The sequence below is a fragment of the Chrysoperla carnea genome, chromosome 2 (genome assembly GCF_905475395.1).
Source record: "Chrysoperla carnea chromosome 2, inChrCarn1.1, whole genome shotgun sequence".
Taxonomy (NCBI): Eukaryota; Metazoa; Arthropoda; class Insecta; order Neuroptera; family Chrysopidae; genus Chrysoperla; species Chrysoperla carnea.
Window position 1 is genome coordinate 27,137,093 of NC_058338.1, and position 27,805 is coordinate 27,164,897.

The 27,805-nt window shown below is 28.2% G+C and overlaps 5 protein-coding genes across 5 annotated transcripts; 1 reads left to right on the forward strand and 4 right to left on the reverse strand.

The window, feature by feature from the left end:
• Positions 1 to 394: 394 nt before the first annotated feature.
• Positions 395 to 2,846, reverse strand: LOC123292279 (zinc finger protein-like 1). The gene is made up of 5 exons (XM_044872869.1): positions 2,615 to 2,846; positions 2,263 to 2,377; positions 1,380 to 1,573; positions 893 to 1,188; positions 395 to 692 (listed from the first exon to the last, which is right to left on the reverse strand). Exons 1-5 carry the CDS (start codon positions 2,714 to 2,716, stop codon positions 515 to 517), a joined length of 885 nt encoding a protein of 294 aa, XP_044728804.1. The 5' UTR covers positions 2,717 to 2,846; the 3' UTR covers positions 395 to 514.
• A 1,534-nt stretch (positions 2,847 to 4,380) lies between these two features.
• On the reverse strand, positions 4,381 to 11,235 carry LOC123292417 (trifunctional purine biosynthetic protein adenosine-3). Its single transcript, XM_044873067.1, has 11 exons — positions 10,927 to 11,235; positions 10,394 to 10,641; positions 9,481 to 9,661; positions 8,709 to 9,174; positions 8,182 to 8,404; positions 7,855 to 8,077; positions 7,080 to 7,278; positions 6,511 to 6,762; positions 5,575 to 6,159; positions 5,211 to 5,506; positions 4,381 to 4,594 (listed from the first exon to the last, which is right to left on the reverse strand). The coding sequence occupies exons 1-11, from the start codon at positions 11,095 to 11,097 to the stop codon at positions 4,403 to 4,405; spliced, it is 3,036 nt and encodes a 1,011-aa protein (XP_044729002.1). The 5' UTR covers positions 11,098 to 11,235; the 3' UTR covers positions 4,381 to 4,402.
• Positions 11,236 to 13,269: 2,034 nt separating this feature from the next.
• On the forward strand, positions 13,270 to 16,982 carry LOC123291965 (ovarian-specific serine/threonine-protein kinase Lok). Its single transcript, XM_044872448.1, has 3 exons — positions 13,270 to 13,572; positions 14,312 to 14,518; positions 14,883 to 16,982. Exons 1-3 carry the CDS (start codon positions 13,437 to 13,439, stop codon positions 15,941 to 15,943), a joined length of 1,404 nt encoding a protein of 467 aa, XP_044728383.1. The 5' UTR covers positions 13,270 to 13,436; the 3' UTR covers positions 15,944 to 16,982.
• A 3,767-nt stretch (positions 16,983 to 20,749) lies between these two features.
• LOC123292598 (kinetochore-associated protein 1-like) lies at positions 20,750 to 24,863 on the reverse strand. The gene is made up of 6 exons (XM_044873312.1): positions 24,717 to 24,863; positions 23,517 to 24,049; positions 22,775 to 23,152; positions 21,918 to 22,230; positions 21,293 to 21,456; positions 20,750 to 20,757 (listed from the first exon to the last, which is right to left on the reverse strand). The coding sequence occupies exons 1-6, from the start codon at positions 24,785 to 24,787 to the stop codon at positions 20,750 to 20,752; spliced, it is 1,467 nt and encodes a 488-aa protein (XP_044729247.1). The 5' UTR covers positions 24,788 to 24,863.
• Positions 24,864 to 24,947: 84 nt separating this feature from the next.
• LOC123292599 lies at positions 24,948 to 26,769 on the reverse strand. Its single transcript, XM_044873313.1, has 5 exons — positions 26,470 to 26,769; positions 26,053 to 26,171; positions 25,676 to 25,887; positions 25,039 to 25,529; positions 24,948 to 24,964 (listed from the first exon to the last, which is right to left on the reverse strand). Exons 1-5 carry the CDS (start codon positions 26,678 to 26,680, stop codon positions 24,948 to 24,950), a joined length of 1,050 nt encoding a protein of 349 aa, XP_044729248.1. The 5' UTR covers positions 26,681 to 26,769.
• Between the last annotated feature and the right edge of the window lie 1,036 nt (positions 26,770 to 27,805).

The window sequence follows — 27,805 nt, forward strand, 5'->3', positions numbered from 1 at the left end:
ATTCTAATTTTCCGTAATTGCGGTAAAATTTACGTTTATAAATGATTCGTTAAAAGATGTTAAACGTAAAAATTTCCTAACGATTTTTCAATATAGGGGTTTCTTTTTCAATATAGTATTGTTGAACAGATCGGTGCTTTAATTGTTAAAAAACCAACAATTAAATTAACGAAGATATTCCTATAAAATCTGAAAATTGAAAATAAGATCGTTGTAAAACCTAATACCTAAATATTGATAGTTTTTTCCAGAATTCCTCTAAAACCGTAATAACAGAACACTTTTGTTTAAATCGGACAATGAATTTATCTTTTTAATAATAAAACAATAACAATAAAATTACAAACAATAATTAAATGTAATTGTTGTATAATTGATTACAATATTGTAAAATAATAATAAATCACATAATATTACATTATACTTGAATTATAACAATATATGTTGTAATGTTTAGTAATGCATAGCGTGGCGTGGCGCGTAGTGACGCCTGTATTAATTATATTGCACCTTTTCATCTGTTATCAATACTTTTCACTTGTGGATTTTGACGGACATCAAATGCTGGATCATTATCATCAATTGAATATCGTCCAATCATTCCCAATATAAATAATGCTATCAACAATGCTATTGTAATTGCTAAAAATGGACGCCAATGTCTACGACCACGTCCTGGAGACCATATACTCCTAAAATAAATACCAATTTATATATAAACAAATATTCTGCTTTTCGATTTTTTAGCTAAGTAAGGCTTAAAAGACGGCTTCACCGATTCGAATAATTATTTTTTGATATGTCTCTAAGAGTTACAAGATTATTTATGCTTTATGTAAACTTTCTGATACTTTAGGAATTTTTTTAATTTAAGGGAATTTAAAATACATACTTCCATTTTCGAAGAAGCCATTCTCCAGGTGGTCGCCGTTTATATTTGTTTTCATCATGATCGAATAACATATCTCTTGAAAGAATTGGTGTATCTGATAAATGTGTTCGACGTGGTGCCGAAGTAGCATTTGACGTGTCAGTTCTACTAAATGCTACCGTTTTCTCAACATCTGGTACATGAACAATTGAGTGTGGTGATGCAGGTGCAGTAGACGATGAAGTTGTTAAATTACTTGTTTGTATCGAAATTGGAGCATACAATCTTGATTTAGACTCATTTCCATGTTCAGTTAACTGGAATAAACAAGATATACATATTTACAAACCGGTTATAAGTTATTTTGAATCGTTGATACACATATATATAAGAAGAAGCATCTAAAAAGAACACCCTTCTAACTTTGAATACCCATACATTTTGCAAATTCACTTTTAATTTCGGAGAATATTTTAAAGACTAAAATTTAAAAAAAATTATTATTTACCAATGGTAATCCAAGTCCAGTTCTGGCCCAATTAACTCCTGCTAACTTTTCTTTTAAAACATCCGCAACGGGACTAATTAAATTAGGTGGAGGAAATAATGGGCTGTAGCACGATGGACATTTGTATCCTGCAGGTGCTGTATCAGATGGGAGATTACGAGCCCATGAATCCAAACAACTCCAATGAAAAACATCTAGAAAATTAAACACAAATTCAAATAATTTTTCTTCTTTACTTCTGCATAAACAGAAATTTAAAAAAATAAAAAAGAAAAACTCAGTTATAAACTAGAATAAAAATTTACTCTGTAAAAATATGTGTCTGTCTTTCTCAGACATTAGGTAAAGGTAAATCTATGTACACTTTGTGAATTAATCTACTTGCTTCTTGCCTATCGGGTTTAAATTTCTTTGCAATATCCAGACTTTTAATGACCACTTTAATTCAGTATAGATTGGGCGATTTTAATAAAAATAATGGAATGGCAGAATCCGCAGAATACAGTCTGGCCTTTTTAATACTCAAAATAGAGATAGTTGTTGGTGCAGAATTTTGAACTGATCTATTACTGATAAGAAAAAGAGGCAAATTTATATTCAAACGATATTTTTTAATCGCTTACTCAAAGGGCAGTCTGTATTTTGCAAATACATTATTTATGTTAGTCTATCTATTTATGGCAAGGCTATCCGGACACTATCGCGTATATAACGGCTATCTAACATTAACGCTGATTAGATTACGAGTCCGTTGTTTGAGCTGGTGAAAAATGTATAGTTTTTTCCTGTAATTGGGTTCATTCATTGATCCTCAGAAAGTCTGAGAAAATCTCCAAAAACACAACCTTCAGCTTCTAATATACGATAATGAATTAATACTTACGATAACATGTAAGTCGAATACAATCTTCAGCTTCTAATTCTTTAGTTTTACAAAGTTGACAAATTGGATCATAATCACTGTCTTGAAGCCATTGCAGATATGATTGAACAATACACTAAAAATTTAATTACATTAAATATTTAAATAATCGTTTTTCCTCGAATAAAATTACATTCAGTATGTGTTATACGAGAATACCTCCATAACGACTACGGTTTTCGTTTCATAACAAACTACATCTGTAGAAAATATAAAATTCAAATTTCCATATTATGGATTCATGGGACATTTGATATAATTTTGATAAAGTAAAATACATTACAAAAAAGTAAGAAAATTAAAGAATACGTACTTTTGGATGATAATGTATCATACAATATTCGCAAACATTAGATTTATGTTGAAAACAAAATTGATTTGTCATACGACGTTGAGGGCACTTACATAAGCCCATTTTGATATATTACTTCTATTTGAATGGAAATATAAATTTAGTATTACATTCCTCGACTGCAAATTATTCAAAACAATTCTTGCATATTTTAAAATTATATGTCAAAATTTAATAACACATACCGACACGTCACTCTCTACGACCCACTTGTAAATTTATTTGAAGTTGGCATAATTGTAACTTAATTTTAGAGTTTGTTCCATGGTACTTTTTCCTATGAAACAAAATTTTCCCTTTTCCTTAAAATGGCATCATGAGTGCAATAATTTTTTTTAATCAAACCCCTTTTTTGTCTTAGTCATAAGTGTCTGTGGCTTATGAATCGGTATGCATAATAGGGAATATTCATGAAATTTAAATTTGGTTCAAATATTTTTCTTCCGTAACTTAAATGACTAGACATTTCAACTAAACCATTATTTTAGTAATTAATATCTTTTTAATAACTTAAAATTAATTAAAAAAAGTATAAATTCAGTGAGGGCATTTAAAAATTTCTAAAACGGAAATTCAAAAACGGACGTGACATCATAGTACGGGCTTGTCATAGTATTTCATTAAATTATACTATTCTACGGCTTTTTATTAGAAAACTTAATAATAATGAGTGTAAATTCTGTGTTGTAAATTCATTTTTTTAAATGTAAATTATACATTGAACTGTCAAAAATTGACAGATCACGTACTTATACGTCATCAACAAAGAGCGCCAAAAAAACTGCGTTTAAATATCTCAAAATTATAATGTATTTTAAATATTTTTTTACACTTAAATACGGCTTTTTTAAACAGTATTTATATTTTTTACTTTGTTATAACATAACGGTGTAAACAATGAATCATCACTACATAGTATAAAACAAAGTCGCTTTCTCTGTCCCTGTGTCCCTTTGTATGCTTAAATCTTTGAAACTACTCAACGGATTTTGATGCGGTTTTTTTTAATAGATAAAGTGATTCAAGAGGAAGGTTTATATGTATAATAACATCCATTAAATAGTGGAGAAGTACTGCTATTTTTGAGGTTTCTAATGTGATGTTGTAAATAATTACATTTTTTCCGCATACATTGCAAACGCAGGCTGAACCCTACGAGTTTTATCAAAATAATGTACTAAGTATTGTACACATTGAAAAGGTCTACAGAAAAGTCCGTGATGGTATATGTCTATCTCTTATGGATAACCCACAATAACTTTTTTTTGTCATTGTATGATAGTAGTTTTAAAATATAAATTATATTCTATTCTAAGGTTAATTTTTAATAGTTTATACCCGTGCGAAGCCAGAGCGGGCCGCTATGTTTTTATATAGAACGTTCACAGTTTTTCTGTAGTGTATTTATTATCAGCATTGCACCCGTGCGAAGCCGGGGCGGGTCGCTAGTTAAAAATATAAAAAAAATACATGAATATTCCCTATTTTCCATCTTCACAATCAACTGTCCCTCGCATTGCATCTCTGTGTTATACAAAGAGTATATAAACTCTTTGGTTTTATACATATTGGCTATGAAAGAGAACGAAGGCATGGTTTTTCTTGCTTTTCACCAAATTTGACGAACTATGGTTTCTAGATAAATTATTTTTTCAATAATTTTTTAATACCTGAAATTAAATTAAATAAAACCGTTCAAAATTACTGACCAAATGGAATGTTTTATTAAAAAATATAATACAAATATGTTTAAATTTTATGGTATTGAATTTTATTATCTGGTCCAAGACTGATTTCTCCTGACGATATAAGTTTTAAAGCTTTAGGATATGCTTTTTGTTCCGCTTCAGCTTTTATTCTTTCAGTTAAATCTGATTCTGTATCGTTTGGTAAGATAGGAACAGATTCTTGACAAATAATTGCACCTGCATCTATGTCAACCTGTAAAAAAAATAAAGTTTAGTATAGAATACAAATATTTCCATAGAGAATCCTTAATAGTACAATTTAGTTAGTTGAATATTTAGTGAATGGCTTAGTCAATGAATTAAGGATTAGTATTATAGTAGTCTGTAGCTAAGTTAGTCCAATAAATCGTTATGCGTCGATTGTAATATTTACATTAAAACAAACTTAAAAATAAAACTATTTATGCTAAGCTAGTTCGCCTTTTTAGGCATTTTAATTATTTATGGAACACTAAAACGGAACAATATGCAAGTATAAATTGTGCTTGTACTAATTTCGTTTCAATTATGCCATAAAATGAACATAAACTTAATTAGTAATGTACACGTCGTTCTACATTAAATACGACCCCTATATCAAATGAGGCTTTCAAATTTTCTTATAAAGGAAAATAGATCCGGTGTAGCCGACAATAATTGGTTTTCGCAACATTCAATCTTAAAAAACTTCTTTGCGTATAAAATTTCAAAATAGATTTATTACTCAATAGTATGGTTGTACCAAGTAATTTTACTAAGATTTCATAATCAGAATTACTTTCGCAAAGAAATTCTAAAATTACATGAATAAACAATACTTTGATACTTACATCAACATAATGGACAGTACAACCGGATAATTTAACGCCTGCCTCTAGTGCTTCTTTTTGAGCATGAATTCCTTTAAAAAGTGGTAACAATGATGGATGAATATTTATTAAATTTCCATGCCATTTACGTACAAATTTTGCACTTAAAATTCGCATAAAACCAGCTAGACAGATTAATTCGACACCATGCGATTCTAAATGTTTATCCATTTCATCATCAAATGCTTCGCGTGTCGAAAATTCTGTATGTTTAACAATGACCACAGGTATATTAGCTCTTTCAGCTCGTTTTACACCTGTAATGAAATACAATGGGAAAATTTAGTTTTAGTTCAGTCTATAGAGTTAAAAATGAATTTAATACCTTCAACGTCTGATTTATTCGATATTACAAGAACAATTTCAGCATTTATTCGTTGTGTGGGATCTTTAGTTGCATTAATCAATGTTTGTAAATTAGTTCCACTTCCAGAAATTAATACAGCAACTTTTTTCTTTGAAATATTACAATGTGTATTTACAAAATTATATATATGTGGTTTCATTATATTTGATATTGCACTTGAGAAATTTGAGACTAATACTTGAGCTTCTTTTTCCTTCCTTTGTTTCACACTACCAATCACAAAAGCGTCTTCTTTTTTGAGCATATTAAATATGGATTCAACATTTTCTTGTTTTACGACTATAACACCGCCAATACCACAATTAAATGTACGTAACATTTCATATTCATTCACACCACCGACAGCTGCCAACCATCCGAAAACAGGTTGTATTGTCCATTTTTCATTATCTAATATTACTTTCAAATTGTCGGGTAAAATTCTAGGAATATTTTCTACTAACCCACCCCCAGTGATATGAGCAAATGCTTTTACGTATCCAGCCTTTATTAATGGTAGTATTGTTCGAATGTATATTTTGGTGGGGGTTAATAATTCTTGTCCTAAAAAATCAAATAATTTAATAAAAAATTGAACGAAACATGCAAGCGGAGATTTAGAGATGGACAAGCAATCCCGGCAATTGCTCACTCAAAAAGTAAGGAAATCAACTTTTTTTTAGTAATTCCTGAATTTCGTCTACAATCTTCAAACGGAATTTTCAGAAACCTGCCGTTCAATCGCAAAATTGAATTGCAACTTTTTGTATTTGTTGGGTCAGTTTAATTCTGTTAAGAGGAGAAAGACTTAACTAAAATGTTCCCGAAGCATTGTCTAGCGACCTTTTTTACTTAAAATAGATACATCTGATCTTATAAAATATAGGTTAAACAAGTTTTTTAAATTATTCTTACCTAAAGTTTTTCCTGTATTACTAAAAGGCGCTTTAGAATCATATGTAAGTCCAGATATTTCCATAACTTTTCGAACTAAACTAAAACCATTACTATGAATTCCAGAAGAAGGAAAACCAATCACAACATCATCTTCTTGAATATCCGACCATCGAGGTATTATTTGATTTCGTTCAACGGCTCCTACTGCAAAACCTGCTAAATCATATTCCCCAACAGGATACATACCAGGCATTTCAGCTGTTTCGCCACCTTAATAAAACAATAATATTTGTTCAACTAAAAATTTATATTCAACTAAAACATTTATGTGTTCAACTAAAAATTTTTTTTAAATAATTGCTATAGACAAAATAGCGTATAAAAGTGGCTTCTGACTTTTTTTTGTAGTCTGAAATGAGAAAATTGATATTTCCAAGCGCGAATAACTAAAAAAACATGAACTTTTCGATAAAATTATACAGTACATTTTTTCACCTCCAAGAAAGAAGCAGCATGCGCCTCCAGAAAGTTTCTGTATATTACGATTTAAAGGAGATAAGGATTTCGTACTGTACTAAAATACCTACCAACTAATGCGCAATTTGCTTGCCGACAACCTTCTGCAATACCGCTGACAACATCCGTGGCTACATTAATATCCAAAGCGCCACAAGAAAAATAATCCAAAAAGAAGAGTGGTTCTGCACCATGGGCTAAAACATCATTAACACACATAGCTACTAAATCAATGCCAATTGTTGAATGGATTCCACATGTTTGTGCAATCTAAAATTAAAAGCATGGAATATTAGTTTTCTATTTTATTAAACTCTAGTATTATCTTGCAAAATTCAGTTTTAGCTCGTGAGAAGCGATCTCTATCACTAAAGTTATATTTTCCTTTCATTATATATTTCTTATTAAAAGATGTATTATATTGAAATGAGTTCTTTGTTTTTTCCCGTGTTGCGCTGGAAAGTTGACGCCTCCAAAAGGCACATCCTTGACACATCCCCCTAGCTAATAGCAAATAAAAAACCAAAGCAATAAAAAAAAAAAACATAATATATAGACATAAAAAAGAGGCCCAGCCTCGACATAAACTCAACCTAACTACCGATTTTCAATTCTTAAGGTCGATTTGGGTAGGCTATACCGATGTTCCTCTTGGTAATCCTCCTGCTTTTATAACAACAAGATATCAGTCATCTTCAAAATCCATAAAATGTGATCTAGGAGTATTCAAACAGATTTATAAGAGACACCCGCGCCTCCCACTTTACCTTTGATACAGTTCATAAGTTACCGTTTATATTATCGAGGAAAATATGACAAAAACGATTTTGTTTTGATTACACTCACTTTTAATTTAGTTCCGACACCGTCTGTACCAGATACTAAAATTGGATCTTGAAATTTAGCGGCTTTAATATCAAATAAACCACCAAAACCACCTAAGCCTCCCATTAAACCCAAACGTGCTGTACTTTTAGCTAAAGGTTTTATTTTTGAAACCAAGTTATCTCCAGCAACAATATCAACTCCACTCTTTTTATACGACATATCACCGAATTGGATTATGGACCTGAAAGCATACAAAACCATGGCATTCTAACAATCCTCTCAAATATGGGATGTCAAATATACGTTACGAATTTCAGAGCTTGAATGATAAGAAAATTGTAGTACCTGACAATTCCTTTATGGCTTATATCTCTTCGAAATTGTCTTCCATCAAAATCAATTAATGAACAAGCTTTTGTAGCTTTGGCTGCAGCTAGTGTTAAACTGGGAGCTATTGCAACTGCAATTAAAACTCTACCACCGTTTGTAACCAAATCATTTTTTTCATTAAGAGCGGTTCCACTATGAAATACAATATGATCGGGTAATTTTGTAATTTTTTCAATTCCTAAAAAGTTACATTTAGTCATGTTTAATTTTTCAAATCAAAACATTAAGATCCTTTTATCGGATCAGGTCGCATCGTGAAAACTATTATGGAGAAGTGAAAAAACAGGGATACTCGTATTTGTCAAACTTAAAACAACCTGGTATAAAAATGATGTAAAAACATTTTATGCGCTTCGAATCTTAATCATTTTCTAAAATCTTCTATTTTCGGGGTACATAAAGTAAAAAAGAACTTTGGGTGTTAATTTTTAAAGTTGTATTAGATATATAAAATAAGATTCACTTCAAATTTTTCAAATTACCTGTAATTACTTGACCTTTCGAAGAAGTTTCTGGATAGCCTCGACTTGCCATCACAACACCTACAGCATTTGATTGGGAATTCCATTCAATTTTTAATGATGACAACGATTTTGTACAACAAGCATTCATGATTTCATACAAATCAGATTTGAGTAGAGGTAATAATACTTGAGTTTCTGGGTCTCCGAATCGACAATTAAATTCTAATACTTTAGGGCCATCTTTGGTAAGCATTAAACCAGCATATAGAACACCAACATAAGATAATTTTTCTTTTTGGAATCCATTGACTGCCTTATTTAAAACGTATTCCTCGACATATTTAAGGGTATCTTCACTTAAAGGATATGGACAATACGCTCCCATTCCACCTGTATTCAAACCTTCGTCATTTTCTCCTATTCGTTTATGATCTTGAGCTGGTAACATAGGTTTGATGGTCTGTCCATCTGTGAAGGCTAATAACTGAAATTTTAAATAAAATTATTACTGTTTTTCGATGTTATGAAATAGTTAAAATCGCTATCAACCAGTGTCTGCGAACGTTTTAAGATATTAGATTCAGGATAGATACTAATGCGACTTTTTAATGTTTGAATCTGAATACATACTATGCTCATAACTCTAATTGAATACAAACGAAAAATAAAAAAAATATTATTTCATTAAAAAAATTTAATCTCAATTTTCCGGGATATTCAATAAAACTAGGCTGAAAATAGCCAAATGAAAATAATACATTTTAAAAAAATACAACAGTTCAATACTTACTGATACTTCTTCGCCCTCTAATAATTCTTCGATGACGATTACTGAACCAGCATTTCCAAATTTTTTATTTGAAAGAATTTCGTCCACAGCATCACATGCTTCTTGGACATCATTTGCAACTACCACTCCTTTACCAGCAGCCAAACCACTTGCTTTTACGACTAAAGCTTTATGTTTTGCACTATAATTTAAAAAAATTATAATTTTAAAGCCTAAATCTTACACAATAATATTATTTAGGGCGAGAGCAGTGCATTTTTCCTCGGTTGCTTAAATGAAGATTTTAAACTACTACTCGTATTATTGGAGGCGCTCAGATTGGGTCCAAAATAAAAATTGTGCATTTCAATAGACAAGATGTTGAAGGCAGGATCCCACGCGGGTGCTCGTAAGGGGGAATTTCCACGCAAAACGAACTGTATATGGGGCCGAAGGTCAACAAAAGTTAACCCATTTCGCAAGTGTATACGCCTTCCCCACTTCGCAACAGACATTGTAACAGATAATCAATTATTATACCAATATCAATCTCTTTTGGGAAAAGTTATTTATTTTGTATTTTTGAAGATAAATCTCAGGAAATCGATTCATTTTTGCACAATTTTGTTTGCTGAATGTAATAAGAAAAATATGTCCAATATATCAGGCTAAATTATAATAACTTAATAAGCCTTAATCAAAACTAAATAATTATGTTTATCGTATGACATATTGATCTATTTATTATCAATAACAATTTTTTATACGAATTTACTAATCAATACCGATATTTTATATCATATTGTAACAAAAATAGTGATTTATATTTTTTAAAAAAATGATTTTAAAGAAGAAAGATTCCAATATTTTCCGTCCTAAAGGTCAGTGAGCCGATTGAAATACCTTATTTCAACTTATTTTTTACCCTTTTTACCTTTTAATATATTTTTTTGCTTCTTCACAATCTGTAAAACTTTTCCATTTTGCTGTTGGAATATCATATTTATCCATAAATGATTTAGCCCATGATTTGTCTGATTCAATTTGTGCAGCTAATATTTCTGGGCCAAAACAATGTACACCAATTTTATTTAAAACATTTGCAATTCCTTTCGATAATGGATCTTCGGGTCCAACAACAACTAAATCAATTTTTTTCTTTTGGCAAAAATCAACAACTTCCTAAAAAAAACAGTATTATTACATTTTATAAATAAGTAATATGAATACAAGAGAAATAATAACTAACAGAGTTAATTGTTTACAGCTCTGTATGAAGTGAAATTTCCGAATAGTTCAAAGAAAGTACTTAAAAGTATACTAAGAAAATCTTTAAGATTTTTTTATTCTTAGGTATAATGTAATTTTTTAGTTTGTTTGTACGATAGGCCCAAAACTAAACTTGAACCCACTTCTATACCCCTTTGATTTTTTACTTATGAATATTAATTAAAAACGCATACATACTTGAAAATCTTTGCCTAGATTTAAATTCACATTTTCTGCTTTTTCGACGTGACTGATACTGTAACTACCTGGTGCGACATATATAACTTTCACATGTTTTGATTGTGATAATTTCCAACAAATAGCATGTTCGCGGCCTCCATTTCCAATTACAAGAACTTTTTTATCCATATTTCTTAATTAAATCTCTATAAAATGGTTGCTTATATGATAAAGTATTTCAAACGTATGATATATATAAATTTATTGAAAGTTTAAAGAACCCCCACAGAATAAGAAAGGTCGAGGTTAAATTGATAAATTCAAACAAATAACAAATTAATTAAAAACAGATCAATAGTTTACGTATATTTCATCATAATAATTGAGAAAACAAAAATAAAAAATTATCAAAATTATTTATTTGTTAATACAAAATTTTAATAAGTATGCAAAATTTTAGTAGGTGTGTTTTAATTAAATTAAAATAAGATCACAACAACCGAACAACCTGTTGATCATAGAAAAACTTGTTTTTGTCGGCGGAATCATCTCAGCTGATTTGTTAATTTCGAAGCACATGTTGTGACGTTTAGTTAAACAAGAAAGATTGACGTATGCTTTCCGAAAACACCTATAAGCTTCGAATAAAGGATATAAAATTATGTAAAACACCTAAAGAGATCATTAATTAAAAGAGGACTGTAAGAATAATAGGGAAATGTTCAGTGAAGCGTAGGTAACATAAAATGGCTGGTTGAATAATATATAAACAAATTTTCTCGTCGATTTTCAGATAATTTTCAGTAAGTATTAATGAGATTGATCATCATCAGTGCAAAAGTAATAGCTCCATTTCCTTCGGCAATTCCCTAATAATAGATACGGATATTTTCTGAGATATCGACTAAAATCGAACTTATATGAAGACCCGAAGAGTGATTGATATTCTCAACTCCTAGAGCAACTCCTCATTCATACCAGAGACTATATCAGTAAACCGATATATTCTCTGGTTTTAAGGATATATTCTCTGTTCATACAGATTAATGACTCTATTGATTAAAAAATATAGCCACAATTTATTTGTGCTTTTACAGAGAGTAACTTTTTAATCCATCCTGTATAACGTTTGTTTTTTAACTACTCTATACTTAAAAAACACATTTTTTTTCAATAATTATAAATATTATGACTTGAATAAAGGTTATCACAGTTACACAATATTTTTATTATAAAATTACAATTATGATATTTCCTCCGAAACAAACAAATATTCCGGAAATTTGAGTTATACTCTCTAAGCTTGTGATGAGGGTCTAGGCCCCACAATTATTTTCATTCAGAATTAAAAACCTTCAAAAGTACACTTGACTAGCGATAATGTACCTATTTATTTTGAAAGAAAATTTTTGATTATTTAACGGCGTTATCTAATCGTTAAATATTCCCCAAAAACAATGAATATAATTTGAGTATAATATTATACTTAATCAGAAAAATAATTGACACAGAACATTTATATTTGGTTTGACGTCAGCATCAACTGGCATCAATGATAAAATTGAATCAGATTATTATTATTGTTTGTTATCACTTATCACAGCTCAATGCATAAAGACATTACACAAATTGTCACGCAGGAGTCGTAATTCCTTCGTAAACTTAAATAAATGAATTCTCTGTTAATATTAACAGGTAAATATAAAAAATCTTCAATGTAGGAGCAGCTAAAAATTGAAATTTATAACTATAAAAATGATTATCTCACGTAATAACCCGTCCGATCGAATAGGTAGAATTAGACATTCTACCATGCAAGTGACTTTCTTTGTATTATGCTCCAATTTTACCAATACACGAGTTTTCAAAAGTTTTGTCGTTACCGTTACTAAGTTCAAAAACTACAACATTTCATTTCATGTCTAAATCTTTTGTATATTTTTGTAAAGTTTACCACCAAAAAGTTACATTTTAACCTAGTAGAGGCTCACTTCGCTCGCCTAATTAATACATAATTTTGGATTTGATAGACACTTTTTTTTCTTAAAAACATCTAATTTAACTTGTTAGAAACACCACATTAATTTTCATAATGTAAATTTTTTTTAGTCCCTCACATATTAGTTATTTCGTCCAATAGATGGCAGTGATACTTTATTAATGTATATAGGTCTATGGTTTGTTTTTTACATGTCTATGATATAACATGCAAACTTCGTTTAAATTCGGAAGTGATTCGAATTTTAAAGTCAGTTTGTTTATTGGTGGTTGGTTCCTCGATTCAAAACTTTTGAAAAGAAAATACTTGTTTTCAAACAGCATGTGAAAGGAGATACCAGCTGAAACTGAAAAGTTTTATTTATAACAAAATAAGTGGCCACAAATTGAAATGGCAATTTTGTTGTCATATAATTTTTGTATAAGTGATTTTGTTAAGCCAAAGCCCTAAATTAGATTTATCAGTATTCACTGATAGCGATGTAATTTAAAATAATATAAAATACTATTCAAAATAATACGTATTAAAAATGGTTGAAGTAATTCCATGTTCTCTTCCTGATACTCAAAGCCAAAAAGAATTCGATTGGAATGAAGAAAATGATATAAATGTTCCTAAGGTTTGGGGATGGCTTTATCCTACTCGTTTACATTTAAAACCCTTAGGTAAGTCAATTTTTGTTAGTTTTTGTTTTAAGTTTATGATGTTTCTTAAAAATTATGATGTACAAAATGTTTTACAAGGTTAATTACAAGATGCTGTTCAAATCACTTTTTGATAAATACGGTTTAATATAAAGTTATTAAAATTTAAAATTTACGTAAAGTATAAGATATCTAATATTATTTCTTTAACGAAAAGCTTCGATGAAATTTAAAAATCTATGAATTATGTATGATATAATAGTTTTCTGTTGAAGCAGAAAACCTAGTCTTGTTTGTCACGATTATTTGATTATAAGACTTGTCGATTATCGATTTGGATTATAGATGACGATTATAAAACGTTACAATTAACGAGATAATAAAGTGCATTTTAGACTTTAAAGTTGTGGACAAAAATATGTTTATTCAAGATATATAAATTATGTTAATTTCAAATTTAAGACTTTTATGATTTCTCACGGATACCGTTATCAGAACTCGACCAAAATGAAATGAGACAACACGGAAACCACTAGCTTTCAAATAGATAAAGAATTATCAAAATCGGTTCACCCAGTCAAAAGTTCTGAGGTAACAAACATTAAAAAAAAAAATACAGTCGAATTGATAACCTCCTCCTTTTTTGTTTGAAGTCGGTTAAAAATTCGAATATCAAATGAAACTTTTCGACAAACAAATATTAACTAATATACTGTTTTTTAGCATTTGTTGATTATTTGGAATTTTTTTAAATATTTAGATCTGGTAAATTCGACATTCACTTTGGGAAGATCTATTGATTGTGATATAGTTTTAAATGGCCAAAATATAACACCAAATATTTTAAAAATAGTTAGTAAACGACATTTTAAAATTTATCGAGAAGATGTTGACCAAAGTACCATTATGTACTTAGAAGATTGCAGTTATAATGGAACATTTATTAATGGCCAAAGAGTTGGCAAAGGTATGTCAATATATAGAGATTATATACAGTGTGTCGCATTTAAGATGAAGACACCCTCATATTTTCGTTATTTATGGGAATATTGACTTAAAATTTTGCAGTTATACAGAGTCATGAGTAGTCACATTTTCTAAGATGCTTAGCCGAAATCAGAACTTTAAACTGTAAGGGACACATCAATGAGGAAGACTGTGCCGTTGCATTTACTATAACAACATAATTTGTATAAACATTCATTCGATTTTGGGGATAAGAGGTCCTTATTTTTGGGACACCCGCCCCCAGAATCCGCGTTTGGCCTCGAATTTATGCGAATAATTATGAGGCACTTTGCGCTTAATTAAAAATCAAATTTAATTTACAGGGAAAAAAGTTATATTACAAAATGGAGATGAAATATCAATTGGACATCCTTCTGTTAGAGTTTACGTATTCAAATGTATATGCGATAGCGTTCATTTACCTAAAGAAATTAGTTCGAAATATGTTGTTACGAGGCTATTAGGTACCGGAGCATGTGGAGAAGTAAAACTTGTATGGAATAAAAAAACATGTGAAAAATATGCAATGAAAAAAATTGTAAAAAATAAATTTATGACCATCCTAAAAAAACCACAAGCTAATGATCCGGCTCGTATTATGAACGAAGTTAAAATATTGAAATCGTTAAATCATCCTTGCGTCATTCATATGGAAGATATTGTTGATACCGAAGATGCTGTCTACATAATATTAGAATTAATGGAAGGGGGCGAACTATTTGATCGAATTGTATCATTTAACCTTGGCATTCCAGAACCTGATGCCAAGATAATATTCTACCAAATTATCTTAGCCGTGTATTATTTACATCAACAAGGAATAACACATCGCGATTTGAAACCCGAAAATATATTATTATCAGAAAACCGTCCTGACACTATTGTCAAAGTATCTGATTTTGGTCTTAGTAAATTTGTGAATGAGGAAACAGTTTTAACAACAGTTTGCGGTACTCCAATGTATGTTGCTCCTGAAATATTATTAACAAAAGGACGTGGAAGCTATACAAAACAGATTGATGTATGGAGTTTGGGCGTTATACTTTATGTAACGTTAAGTGGCCATTTACCATTTAGCCAAGATGATCCAAAATTAACATTAGCTGAACAAATAACAAAAGGAATCTATACGTTTCCATATTCTTGCTTTAAGAATGTTTCGAATACTGCCATTGATTTAATTAAAAAGATTTTAGTTGTTGATCCTACTAAACGATTAACAGTCGAAGAAATTCTAAAACATCCGTGGTTTAATGATGAAATATTGCTCTCTAAAGTGAGCCGATTAATCGGCAGTGAACATATAGTTTGTGATTTTGGATTTAATTTAGATGAGGAACAAGTATTTGAACCTAATTCAAAAAGGCTTCGAATATGTAATTAATTAAAAAAAAACAAACAATTAATTTTATATTTAAATTTTAAGAATAACCGTTAATAGCATAGAATTTTTATCAACATGCTAACTCTCCACCTTGAATAATATACAAGCCCGTAAATATAAAGTGTGTGAGAGACCAAACAAAATCCTGCCCAATCTATCTTACGTCGGCAGTAATTTCGAAAACTTTGGTTGCTTGTATCTTACGCCACCGTAATTTGCTATGGCAGTAAAAATCGACCACTTTAGATCATTTTAAATCCAAAGTAACAAAACTCAGTGGTCAGTAAAAATAAATTGCGGTAATTCGTGGTCATGAAATTTGAATGAAGAGATTGAAAAATAAATAAAATTGACACATTAAATTTAAAATCGCAAGCAAAATGAACTTTTTTCATACAGTCATCTTATTCAACAGTTAATCGACATAAAAACATTTTTAAAGAAAAATTACATTACATTTCGAAAATTCGGGCTCTTTATTTTATTATTGCCACACAAAAAAGGTTGAAAACGTTGTTATTCTAGAATGATTTTTGAATAGAAAAAATGTTATCAAGCTTAAATGAAAAATAAATAATTTAGTATGCTTTTTCGTTTTTGAAAGAAAATTTTGTTTCCGTGTACGAGATTAATCGATAATGCTTTGAAAGGGGGTACCACTTTGATAGCAAAAGATATGCATTTTTAGTTATTTAGATTTATTAAAACCAGTGAATTTTGAACCCGTCTCAGTGGCACCTCTTATTAATGGATATAATTTATACTTTTCTGAAATTCTACTTTTGTATGTTTCTGCTATAGGTTTGATTTAATTTATATAGATCAAGAGCTAACGATGGCCAGGATATATCATACACAGACACTTTTTCAATCGACGCCAAAAGGAGTTTTCTCGTTATTTAATATAGTAAAGATCTGGCTAGCATAGTCTCTTGCATTATTAATAGTTGTAAGGAATTCAAGAAAATATTTTTTCGTTACTACGAAAATTAGAATCTAACTCCGGAATTATTGATTTATTAGATCAGATTTTCGAGAAATTTCATATTAAAAAGTGGAAAAAAAGCTTTATTTTTTTTATCATCGAATCATTATATTTTATTCATCGCAATATATTATAATTTTTTATCATCGAATTATTTTTATTTATGCTTATTAACGATTACATTTTCACTATAATAAAAAGATATCATTGTCTGATTCGAATTAAGTACGTTTGAATATATCTCTGTGTCACAAAAAACGCACATTATAGTATAGTTTTTGGCCATTTTTTTGGAAGTCAAATTTATTATTTTACTAGTTAATGTATCTCAATGTCACAAAAAATGGTCGGATTACATATAATAACTAAATGTAATCCGTGAATTTTTTGTGACACTGAATACAATCTGACAGAAATTAAAATATTACGGTGACTTATATACTTCATGTAAAGCCATTTTTTTTACACAGAGTGTACAAACAAATCCAATTTTTAATATTATTTTCATACAAAAGAAAACTCAGGTTTTAAACATTAAGAAAAGTTAGAATAGTTATTAGGTAACACCTGCGTAGACCAATGTTGCATTTTTTTGCTTTTTTCAAAACAACACGATTTCATACAAATTAAAACTGCACGAGTTATTTATTCAGCTAGTTTGAAAATGCTATAAAAACCTGTATCTTAAAAAAACGTTGACTTTGGAAATATCATTTTTGAGATTTATCAAAATTTATTTTTTATTCATAATTCTACATTGGTGTTACCCTCTAAATGCGTTGTTCCAGTTATGTTATTATTTTTATTATTTAATTTCGCTATTCCAGAATGAAGATTTAAAATGAAAAATGGGCTGAATACAATAAGTATTAGAAGAAATTGACTTGGTTCACCATATTAATTTCTGCATTTAAAAAAAATGGGAAATAAGAGCAGTAACTTATTACAGGCGTTAATTTACATTATAGCAGTAATTTACAACAGGCGTTAATTGTTTGGTTTTCGTAATTAGCCCAATTTTCATTATGAAAATCATAGAATGCTTATAATTCATTCAACGTGGTCAGAATATTGTGATACGATAGAATATTGTAACAAGGGATTTCCCATCAAACAAATTTAAATGAGATTTCAGTGAAATTGATTGTTTTGTAACAAGCTATGGAATATGGCCATTTTAAACAGTCACCTTCGTTAACAGAACCTTTAAAATAAAGATTTTATTATTATAATTCTTTTTTGTTGTACAATACTTGTGAATGCACCCAATAAAATAAAGTAGTGAGCTACATCCTCATAAGCTCAGAGTGGAAGCTAATACATTTTGACACCCTGTATCTTGTGTTGTAACCCCTAAACTTCTAAAGTGTATACCAATATTTTAAACCTTCAATGCATTTATCATATGAAGGGGGAATATTGACAAACTTCTCCTCTATCGTAACATAAAATTTTATACAAACCTCTCGCTAAAGATGTATTAAAATAAAAAATCGGTTAACGAAGATATTTACTCTTAATTTTATTTCTACTAAATTAAAAAAATTTCATACTGTGTACTTCAACTACTAAATTTGACTGAAACCTCTCTTTTGAAGGATCCTTTTAACGTTTTTTAAATTCAGTTGTTCGAAGAATTTGATTTACAATTTGTAAACAATAATTATTTTTATTTTCTTTTATTATAATTGACGTGAGTGTACAAACGAATAATCGAATTGATTACTACTTAATTTTGTTTTTGTTTGTTTTTATAGGAGTTGAATCTCCGTTTACAATATTTTTTACTGTTTTTTTTTATTTTTTAAAAGCATCACAAGTGCCATGTTAAAAATATACAATTTTTGGAAGTATTATTTTGTTAATGTTGCATAATAAAAGTTACATTATTATTAAAAAAAAGTTACCCAACTAATTTTATTTAACATCCTTAATATATATATCTGCCAATAAATGTAACGAAGTCAAATAAATGGTAAAAATTATTTTTATTTTATTATTTTCAATAAAAAAATACAAACATGCTCGCTCATCAACATACATTGATGCATCGCGAAATCAAATCAAAATAATGTATCAAATTTAGGATTCTGATTGGTTAACTTGGATGAGAGATCCACACAAAGGAATTATTATATTATTCTACGGAAATAAATATATCAGATATTCACTCATTAATACAATAATTTAAAAAATATCTCTTTGTCCGGCAAAATGAAAAAGAATAAAAAATTAACATAAAAGTCCTTATAAGTATCTCGCTGAGTGAATTGTATTTGTATACCATGCATATATGTAATATGCAAGGTATACTAAATTAAGTCCCAAGTTTGTAACTCTTAAAAATATTGATGCTACGAAAAAAATTTTGGTATAGCTGTTCATAAAATCACCTAATTAGTCCATTTCCGATTGACTGTCTGTCGTCTGTCATCACGATTACTCAAAAACGAAAAGAGATATCAAGCTGAAATTTTTATAGCGTGCTAAGAACGTATAAAGTGAGGGCAAGTTCGTAAATGAGCGAAATAGGTCAATTGGGTCTTGGGTCCGTAGGTCTTGTAAACCGTTAGAGATGAACAAAAGTTTAAATTTAAAAAATGTTTCTTATAAAAAATTAGCAACTTTTGTTTGAAACCCCATCCATAAAATTATATTAATAAAGCAGTGTGTCGTTATATGGTAACTCCCTGAAATAAAACTCGGATGTACGGAGCGAATAGAAACTAGTTATATCTAAATAGAAATATTTATTTAACAATCGGATATCGTAACAAATCTATATATACAATAATTATTTTTTAATTAGGAATATTTAAACTTATTTACTAATTATTTTCATACAAAAATAAATACATAAAAATATGTTTTTATTATTATTTCTGCATCTGAATCTTATTCATATTTTTTGTACGGTTTGTATTGTTATTTCCTTAGTAAACAAAATTCATTTTCTAACATTTTAATAGTCTGAAAAAATTCAAAAACAAAATATGATAAGAAATTTTAGTTTTAATTTGACTTATACAATATGAAACCAGAAGATATCCATAAGAATTTTGAAATAAGAATAGCAAACATATAATATACAGATTTTAGGTTTCAACTGTCTCAATGACTCAAGTCGGATCACTCAAATCACTCTCTAATAATGAAATGTATATACACACCTGATTTGAAATTACAATACCCACTGAAATTAATTCTTGTATATTTTTAAATAAATCAGTCTTCTTATATTTTACATACAGTTGTTTAATTAATTGCTTATATAATGTAATTGATATTGATTGATTATTGATTATATAATGATGTACCAATGATAATATCGATGAAATAATAGCTGCCATGTATACATCATTCTTGTTATCTTCATTGATTGTTGATAAACAATATTTTATTATATTATTTATATTTAATTCTGATTGTATTGGACAATTCTGAAACATTATTAAAAATCATTAAATTTAGGCAAGGTATTTATTTATTCGTTGGGTGCAAATTCATGGTAAGGACAATCAAACCGACACCAGTGTTTCCAGTGGATAACTTTCATCCGTTTAGGAACTACGGAATATATCTTAGAACTTTATCAATGTGAAGGTTGTATAATTTTTTTGTAAATTGAAATTGAAGGATTCTGAATACTTACAAACAATAACAACAAACTCTGGATATACTCTTCATACTTGTTTTTTGTATTGTACTTAAATGGATATTCGATCAGATATTGCCAACCATTGATGTATGATGACAAACAAATTATATGAATACTGATATTATTATTTAATGATGTTAAATATTTTATTATATATCGTAATTCATTCACCTAAAAATCAATTAAAAAATGTACAATAATTCAAAATATATGAATTTACAACACAGAATTTACACTCGTTATTATTAAGTTTTCTAATAAAAAGCCGTAGAATAGTATAATTTAATGAAATACCATATAAAATGTAAGTAATTAATACCATACAGTATGTCAACAAATTTGACAAGCCCGTATTATGATGTCACGTCCGTACAAAAATATAAATTTCCGTTTAGAAATTTTTAAATGCCCTCAATTTTAAGTAATTAAAAAGATATTAATTACTAAAATAATGATTTAGTTAAAATGCTCAGTCATTAAAGTTACGGAAGAAAAATATTTGAACCAAATTTAAATTTCATGAATATTCCCTATTGTTTAAATACACTGCATATACCGCGCTATAATTTTAAATGGACCAGGTTTTTGTTATAATAATAAAATTAATTTACCATATTGAATTGTATCATCATGTTGAACATATTATTCCATAATGTTTCATCAATAATATTATATTCAATCATAATTGATATGATTAATAAAATACAATGATGTCGAGTTATTGAATTTGTTGTGGTTTGTTTTAAATATTTTGCATACAAATCGTTGATTAAACGTAATTTATCACATGTTAATAATCTTTGAATGGTATATGATGTTATCCCAAACGATTCTATTTGTATTATATACCATAATGTACGAATATATTTACTAAAAAAAGAAGAAATTATTTACAGTTATCTTCAACTTTGATCAAAGAGATTATTTGCAAAGTAACTTCAATCGTTTAACATAGATTTAGCGTTATCCCATCCTGATTAACCCATATCGGTGACCTTAGGCAATGTTATTATCTCGGGGCGCCTAGCAATGTGAAAATCAATGAAACGTTTTTTCTTCCTTTTCCCTATTTTCTAGTCTTTGAAAATCTCTTCTCATAAAAATTGGTTTTTTCACTTTAGTCTTCGTAAATCAGCTTGGCGCCCTTCTTGTACAAATTTTTTTCTTTCGACCTTTATGTAACGCCAAAAACAAATAAACATGGTAGATGTACGATTCCATTTTTTAATTTATTCCTTCAAATATTGAATCTTACAGCCGTACGTATGGAAGCATGCATGTTATAATTTCATTGCAATCGGAATCAAACAATAATAATTAAAAGTACTTACTAAATAAACTCCATTGGCGTTGAATCATCGCCATTGTCTGATTTCATATACTGAAGAATTTCCTCGTCACTTGCAATAGACATTAAACATTTTAATGCTTTATATCGTAACGGATTATTAATATGAATATTTGTATTACTAAAACAATCTGTACGATCGAACACTTCACTTTGTTCGCCAGAATCACAATTACCATTAAATGTAAATGTTATATTTGCAAATGTTTGATCATCATAATTATTGTCATTACTTGGCGACGACTGTCTAGTGGTAGGATTCAAATCGAATAATATACGATCCTCATACTTAATTCCTACAACATCAAGAAGCAAAATAAATTGTATATTTTTATACCATGTATATAAGAAATATATATCAAGGTATACTAAGTTTAGCCTTGGCTACGAAACAAAATTTTGGTATAGGTGTTCATAAAATCACCTAAAGAGTTCATTTCCGGTTGTCTGTCTATTTGTCTGTAAACACGATAATATAAAAACGTAAAGGATGTCAAGTTGAAATTTTTATATAATACTGGGGTTTAACCTCCGTTTTTCTGACATAAGCCTATAACAGAGGGCCTGTGTACCTTCGTTAGTTTAATATAAGTCGTACTCAGTAAATTAAAAAAAAACTTGTGATGGAAATATGGTGAAATTAGTTAAAATGAATTTAATTATTCGATACGAAAGATTGATATTTAGAATTATTCTCTGCTCTAATATTTTCAATTTTTCGCGTGGGCAAATCATACATCACGCGACTTCATATTACCGAACGATTGAAGCGAGTGCTGACGGGTTAAAAAAGAATGAAAAACATATAATATCGTATATAATAATAAATGCCTAACTTACCCAAATTAATTAAATATTGAATGGCATCTTGAATTGGTATCGATTGTAAAATATAACATATTTTAGTAATATCAGCATCAGTAGTATTCGAATTAAATGTTGATTCAATAATCATATGGAAATCATCAATTGTATGGTTGTAGGACATGTTTGTGTTATTATGTTGTAACAATTGTTCGATTAAATCAAAACGATATTTACTGATATTAAATTGGTAGAGTTGAGCGATTTCCTCAGTAGCTGCATTTATATTTGGTTTATTACAATCAATATTGCTGCTATCGTTATTAATAATACTTTCATGTTCGTATAACGTTTTCATTAATAATTCAATATTATTCATTTTATCACTATATACATGAATATTATTTATAATGCCTAAAACGATTAAATAAAAATTTAAGTGAAAAGAAAACATTACACTTAACATTCTACACATTCAGAAACCTTGTTCCGGATGCATGCATTACGGCCTTCTTTGAAGTACTTTTTCAAAAATAGTAGAATACCCTATTAACTGTCAAATTTAACTAATAATTATATTTTTGTTTGCGGTCATATTGCTGCGTTGAAAATCAAGGGCTACTTGAATTACACCCGAAAAAGTTCTGCATGGGTTTGTAGATTATTACACTTTTCAATATATTTTCGATACCACGGAGAAAATTTGTTCTCAGCCTACGAATTTTGCTGTCCGCCCCCCCCCCCTCTTTTAATAGTATAAATCAAGCGCTATACATACCATTATTATATAAGATGTATAAACATTTAGTATTTTCATATAATTTCTTAATATTCTCAATACATGGTGTATCATTGCTATCTTGATATGCTTCAAATTCATTGCTCTGATTGTGATCCAATATTACCTCTTTAGCATAGTCATAACTATGTTCTGCAGCATACAATCGATCACCCAACATATGAATCGGTATTTCGTTTGTCACATGATACAAAACACCCATTGATAATTGTATGTTTTCAATATTTTTTGCCAGATTTAATATTTGATCCAATATATTTAAATGTAGTACATTAATATTACAATTTGTGGATTTTGTATTGTTTAAGTGTAATGTTGTTTGTTTAATACTATAAACGTAGAGTTGGTCTTTATTGAATTTAAGTATACGTCCAATATGTATCCATTGTTCACATGTGTAGATGTTTAATTCTGGTCGTATGATTTTTAATAGTAGGTCTTGGTTAGTGATGAATGGTAAACGCGTTTTTGATATTTCAGGTAAATTAATTGAATCCTGATATTTTTTTTTCCTGTTAAAAAAATTAATGGATTGTAAAATAAAATTACAATTAGTTTGAAAACTATCTATCTTATGTTTTTTGAGATTCTCAATCTGAATTGTAAGTTTGATGCCTTAAAAATCCTTATACAAAGAAATCTCGATAGCTTGAACGTCAAGGGAAATGCAAAAAATTTCAAGTTAATGAGTTTTCGATTTAGCAAGTAGTTCTAGATACATAGGATTTAATTGCTAAAATTTCGACTTAGACAGGCGGGCTTATATTTTATTCACTACGACTTACGAAGTCTGCTTTTTGAAATTCAAGTTACAGGGTATAAATATGTACTATCAATACCAGGAAATAATATTTTGTTCGAGTTACAAAGTCTAAATAATTCGAGATAACGCGTGTTTAGGGATTTTTAACTTACTGAGAATTACAACTTAATGAGATTCGACTGTACCAGGGCTTAAAAAGAGACATTTACAATATATGCGGTCTTCTATTGGATCGGTTGTATCATTAATGACACGATTTCGTTAAATATACTTAGTAGTTTTGAGAATATCCCGATTACTAATAATTTTTAATTGTTTCTCCAAGTTTAATATTTATGGAAATATTTAGGAAATATTAAACTTACAAAGTTCTAAAATTCAATAGCTATATGACACTTCTGTATAAATATACTTACCATAGAGAAATTTCATCTTGTTGCACTTCCGCTTTACGTTTATATGTTATTAAATAATTTAATAATTGCATATCACGTTCATATTTATTGATACATTCTTCATTATTAATAATATTAAATTGTTTATATATTTCAATAACGCATAAATATATTTCATAATAATAAAAGTTGGATTGTTCTTCATAAATTTTATCTAAAAGATGAAATTAATACTTTAATATAATCTATTTATCATAGGTTCATCACATCTGAAGAAATTCATTAATATAATCACTCAAAGATTTAGAAGAGATCTATTTCAAATATCTGGTTTAAAACTTACCTAGATGTTGTTTAATTTCCAATTTGTTATCTAGTTTTGAAACAATTAACTGACATTGCTGTAATAATATATTATTCATTGTTGGTTTCCATTCTGACAATAGAATTTTTAATATTCTTACTAATAAGAAATGAATATCAACATTAAAATCATTAACAAAGTCTAAAATTATTGTTAATTGTTTTTTAAATTCATTTAACTGATGTTCAGCATCAAATCCAATAGATTCTTCTTGTAGTTTTTGTAAATTGTTTATAATAAATGGTAATAGCTTAAGCATTGGTAAATTTAAAACATCTGTTGTTGATAAGATGATTAATCGATTGTCATGTAATTTAAGTGCCCATTTTGCACGCAATAAACGTGTCTTTACGCTATCAAATATTGGATCGATATTAATTGTTGAATCCACAATCTTATGTTCATTGTTGTAAACAATGCTTAATTGACATATTGATGTTAATTTTAGTAAATCATTATTGTTACTAAATCTGTAACAAAATTACAATTTCATTTATTCAACAACTTTTTACGTAATTTTATAAATTTAGGATAGGATTGGATTATGATAAACGGATTATTCAGGATAGGACTCTCCCTAAAAAAGTTTTTATCGTAAAAAATAAAATATACTTACTTCATTATATAATGTTTAAGCCATTTAAGAGCTTCCTCGTATCCCCATGCATTTAATAACGATAATGCTAAATGTATATCAAACTTTTGATCATTACGTGTATTAACAATAATCTTTTTCAATAATGTTTGCCTACAGATCGTTTCCCATTTATATGATTTCTGTAGAATAAAATCTTGTATAGTTTTTGGTAATTGTTGCATATTAATGAACTTAAAGAATGCACAGAATTGATGAACAATTCGATATGCAATGAAATCATATTGATATTTTTGTAAACTACTTAATAATTTTGATAATAATATAAAATGCTGATTAATATTAGCATCATTTAATGAATCAAAATTATGATAATTTTTCATAACTTTATTATGGACGTTGTCATTATTATTTAAATAGAATATTGAAATTTTTAATAAGAATTTAAAGAATTGCTGTACATCTTTGTATACTTGATGTAAATTACAACCAATCGGTATATCTTTATACATGTAACCTGTAACAAATAATAACGCCAGTTAGCAAACAAGAAAATGAAACAAAGTTTGTTAAGGTTGTTGTCTCGCTATGGGCATAATGTCAAATTATTCTAATTTTTTTCATACAAAATCCATAAATTTGACGATAAAGTGTGTATTCTTGAGATATCTTTAAAATAGTTTCAAAATAAAACGTTTGCGTGCAGGATTTTAGGCAACATTTAACAAGCTACTCACCCAAACAAAAATTTAAACTTTTGGATTTCAAATTTATTGTGATTCTATAAATTTTTTAAACTTTCAACACAAACTTACCAACATTTAATTGATTCTCATCACTGCTTGTCGATGTTTTCACTAATTCGTGCAATATTTGTGCCCATCCGTAAACTTCATAATATCCATCTATATCATACGATATTCTATTTTCCATTTGTTCTGTCAAAATAATAGCAGTTTTAGCAAATTTCAATGATAATTCCGTTATTTGTGATAAATCCTCTTCATCATCAATCATTAAACACATTAATTTTATTGAAATCAAACAATAAAAATCACTTTTATTGATTTTATTTTCATAACAGGTTTCCACATCTTTTTCTTCATGATCATCATTTATTTCATCATTAATTGATAAACATTTTATTAATTTATATATTAATATATTGTTCACATCATTATTAATTAATTGATTTAAAATTGTTATTATTGCATATTCTTTATTAATATTTAATAATTTTATTAAATTAATTAAATTTAGAAAAAATAAATTTATATTATTCTCATTTAATTGATTCTCACGAATATAATTATTAAAATATTGTATACGAATTAATTCATTCGTTGTAAAATTAACAATATTTATTAATATATTATAATTTTTATATAATTTATAAATATTTGATACTATATTAATATTTGTTGATAATATTGATAATATTTCATATGCATTATCTATAAATATTGAATCGTTTTTAGATTTATTTTTAGTTGTAATAGTCGATATCATATAATTCGATAATTGTTGAAATATTAAATCGTATTGTTTTTTATCGATAAAATTATTAATGTAATTTAGTAATTCATTCATATAATTATGTTCAATTAATTTAATAATTAATATAAATTCATAATATTGATGTTTTATTTTATCATTACTATCAATAACAATTTGTATATCTTTTAATAATTTGTCCATATTAAAATTATTACTTTTTTTACAATTCATATAAATTATACGATTTATTAATTGTTCTAATTGATGTATTTGTAAATTGAAATTCACATTCGTTATATTAAATTTATATTCCATACAAATTAATTTAATATTAACAATATTTTGTTGTTTTTTAATATGATTAATTATTGCGTTATTATCGAATTGTTTAAGCTCATAATCAATGTATTCATTTACAAATCGTGACCATGGTATGGGAGCCATGTTTAATATTTGTGTTAAACATTCTAATTTAACATTTTCGGCATGAATATATTTCATAAGATACAAAGAACGTTGTTCCCAGGGTGCTGTTGTACCATATGTAATCGATGTAATACTTTTTATATAATTACAAATAATTTTATCCAAATTTAAATGATGTATCATTAAATAATCATTCAAATATTCATTAAACAATTGATCAAAATCATT

Coding starts and splice junctions, on each gene's coding strand:
- LOC123292279 (XM_044872869.1), bottom strand. CDS start 2,716: ATGGGCTTATGTAAGTGCCCTCAACGTCGTATGACAAATCAATTTTGT. Junction 1,189..1,379: donor CTGGACTTGGATTACCATTG/GTAAATAATAAT, acceptor TGTTTATTCCAG/TTAACTGAACATGGAAATGA. Junction 693..892: donor TGGCTTCTTCGAAAATGGAA/GTATGTATTTTA, acceptor TATTTATTTTAG/GAGTATATGGTCTCCAGGAC.
- LOC123292417 (XM_044873067.1), bottom strand. CDS start 11,097: ATGGATAAAAAAGTTCTTGTAATTGGAAATGGAGGCCGCGAACATGCT. Junction 7,279..7,854: donor GTGTCGGAACTAAATTAAAA/GTGAGTGTAATC, acceptor TTTTAATTTTAG/ATTGCACAAACATGTGGAAT. Junction 6,763..7,079: donor AGCAAATTGCGCATTAGTTG/GTAGGTATTTTA, acceptor TGTTTTATTAAG/GTGGCGAAACAGCTGAAATG.
- LOC123291965 (XM_044872448.1), top strand. CDS start 13,437: ATGGTTGAAGTAATTCCATGTTCTCTTCCTGATACTCAAAGCCAAAAA. Junction 13,573..14,311: donor TTTACATTTAAAACCCTTAG/GTAAGTCAATTT, acceptor TTAAATATTTAG/ATCTGGTAAATTCGACATTC. Junction 14,519..14,882: donor TGGCCAAAGAGTTGGCAAAG/GTATGTCAATAT, acceptor TTTAATTTACAG/GGAAAAAAGTTATATTACAA.
- LOC123292598 (XM_044873312.1), bottom strand. CDS start 24,787: ATGCAATTATTAAATTATTTAATAACATATAAACGTAAAGCGGAAGTG. Junction 23,153..23,516: donor ATACATCTTATATAATAATG/GTATGTATAGCG, acceptor TAATCGTTTTAG/GCATTATAAATAATATTCAT. Junction 21,457..21,917: donor ACGCCAATGGAGTTTATTTA/GTAAGTACTTTT, acceptor TTCTTTTTTTAG/TAAATATATTCGTACATTAT.
- LOC123292599 (XM_044873313.1), bottom strand. CDS start 26,680: ATGTGTTTAATGATTGATGATGAAGAGGATTTATCACAAATAACGGAA. Junction 26,172..26,469: donor TGAGAATCAATTAAATGTTG/GTAAGTTTGTGT, acceptor TATTTGTTACAG/GTTACATGTATAAAGATATA. Junction 25,530..25,675: donor CTTAAACATTATATAATGAA/GTAAGTATATTT, acceptor ATTTTGTTACAG/ATTTAGTAACAATAATGATT.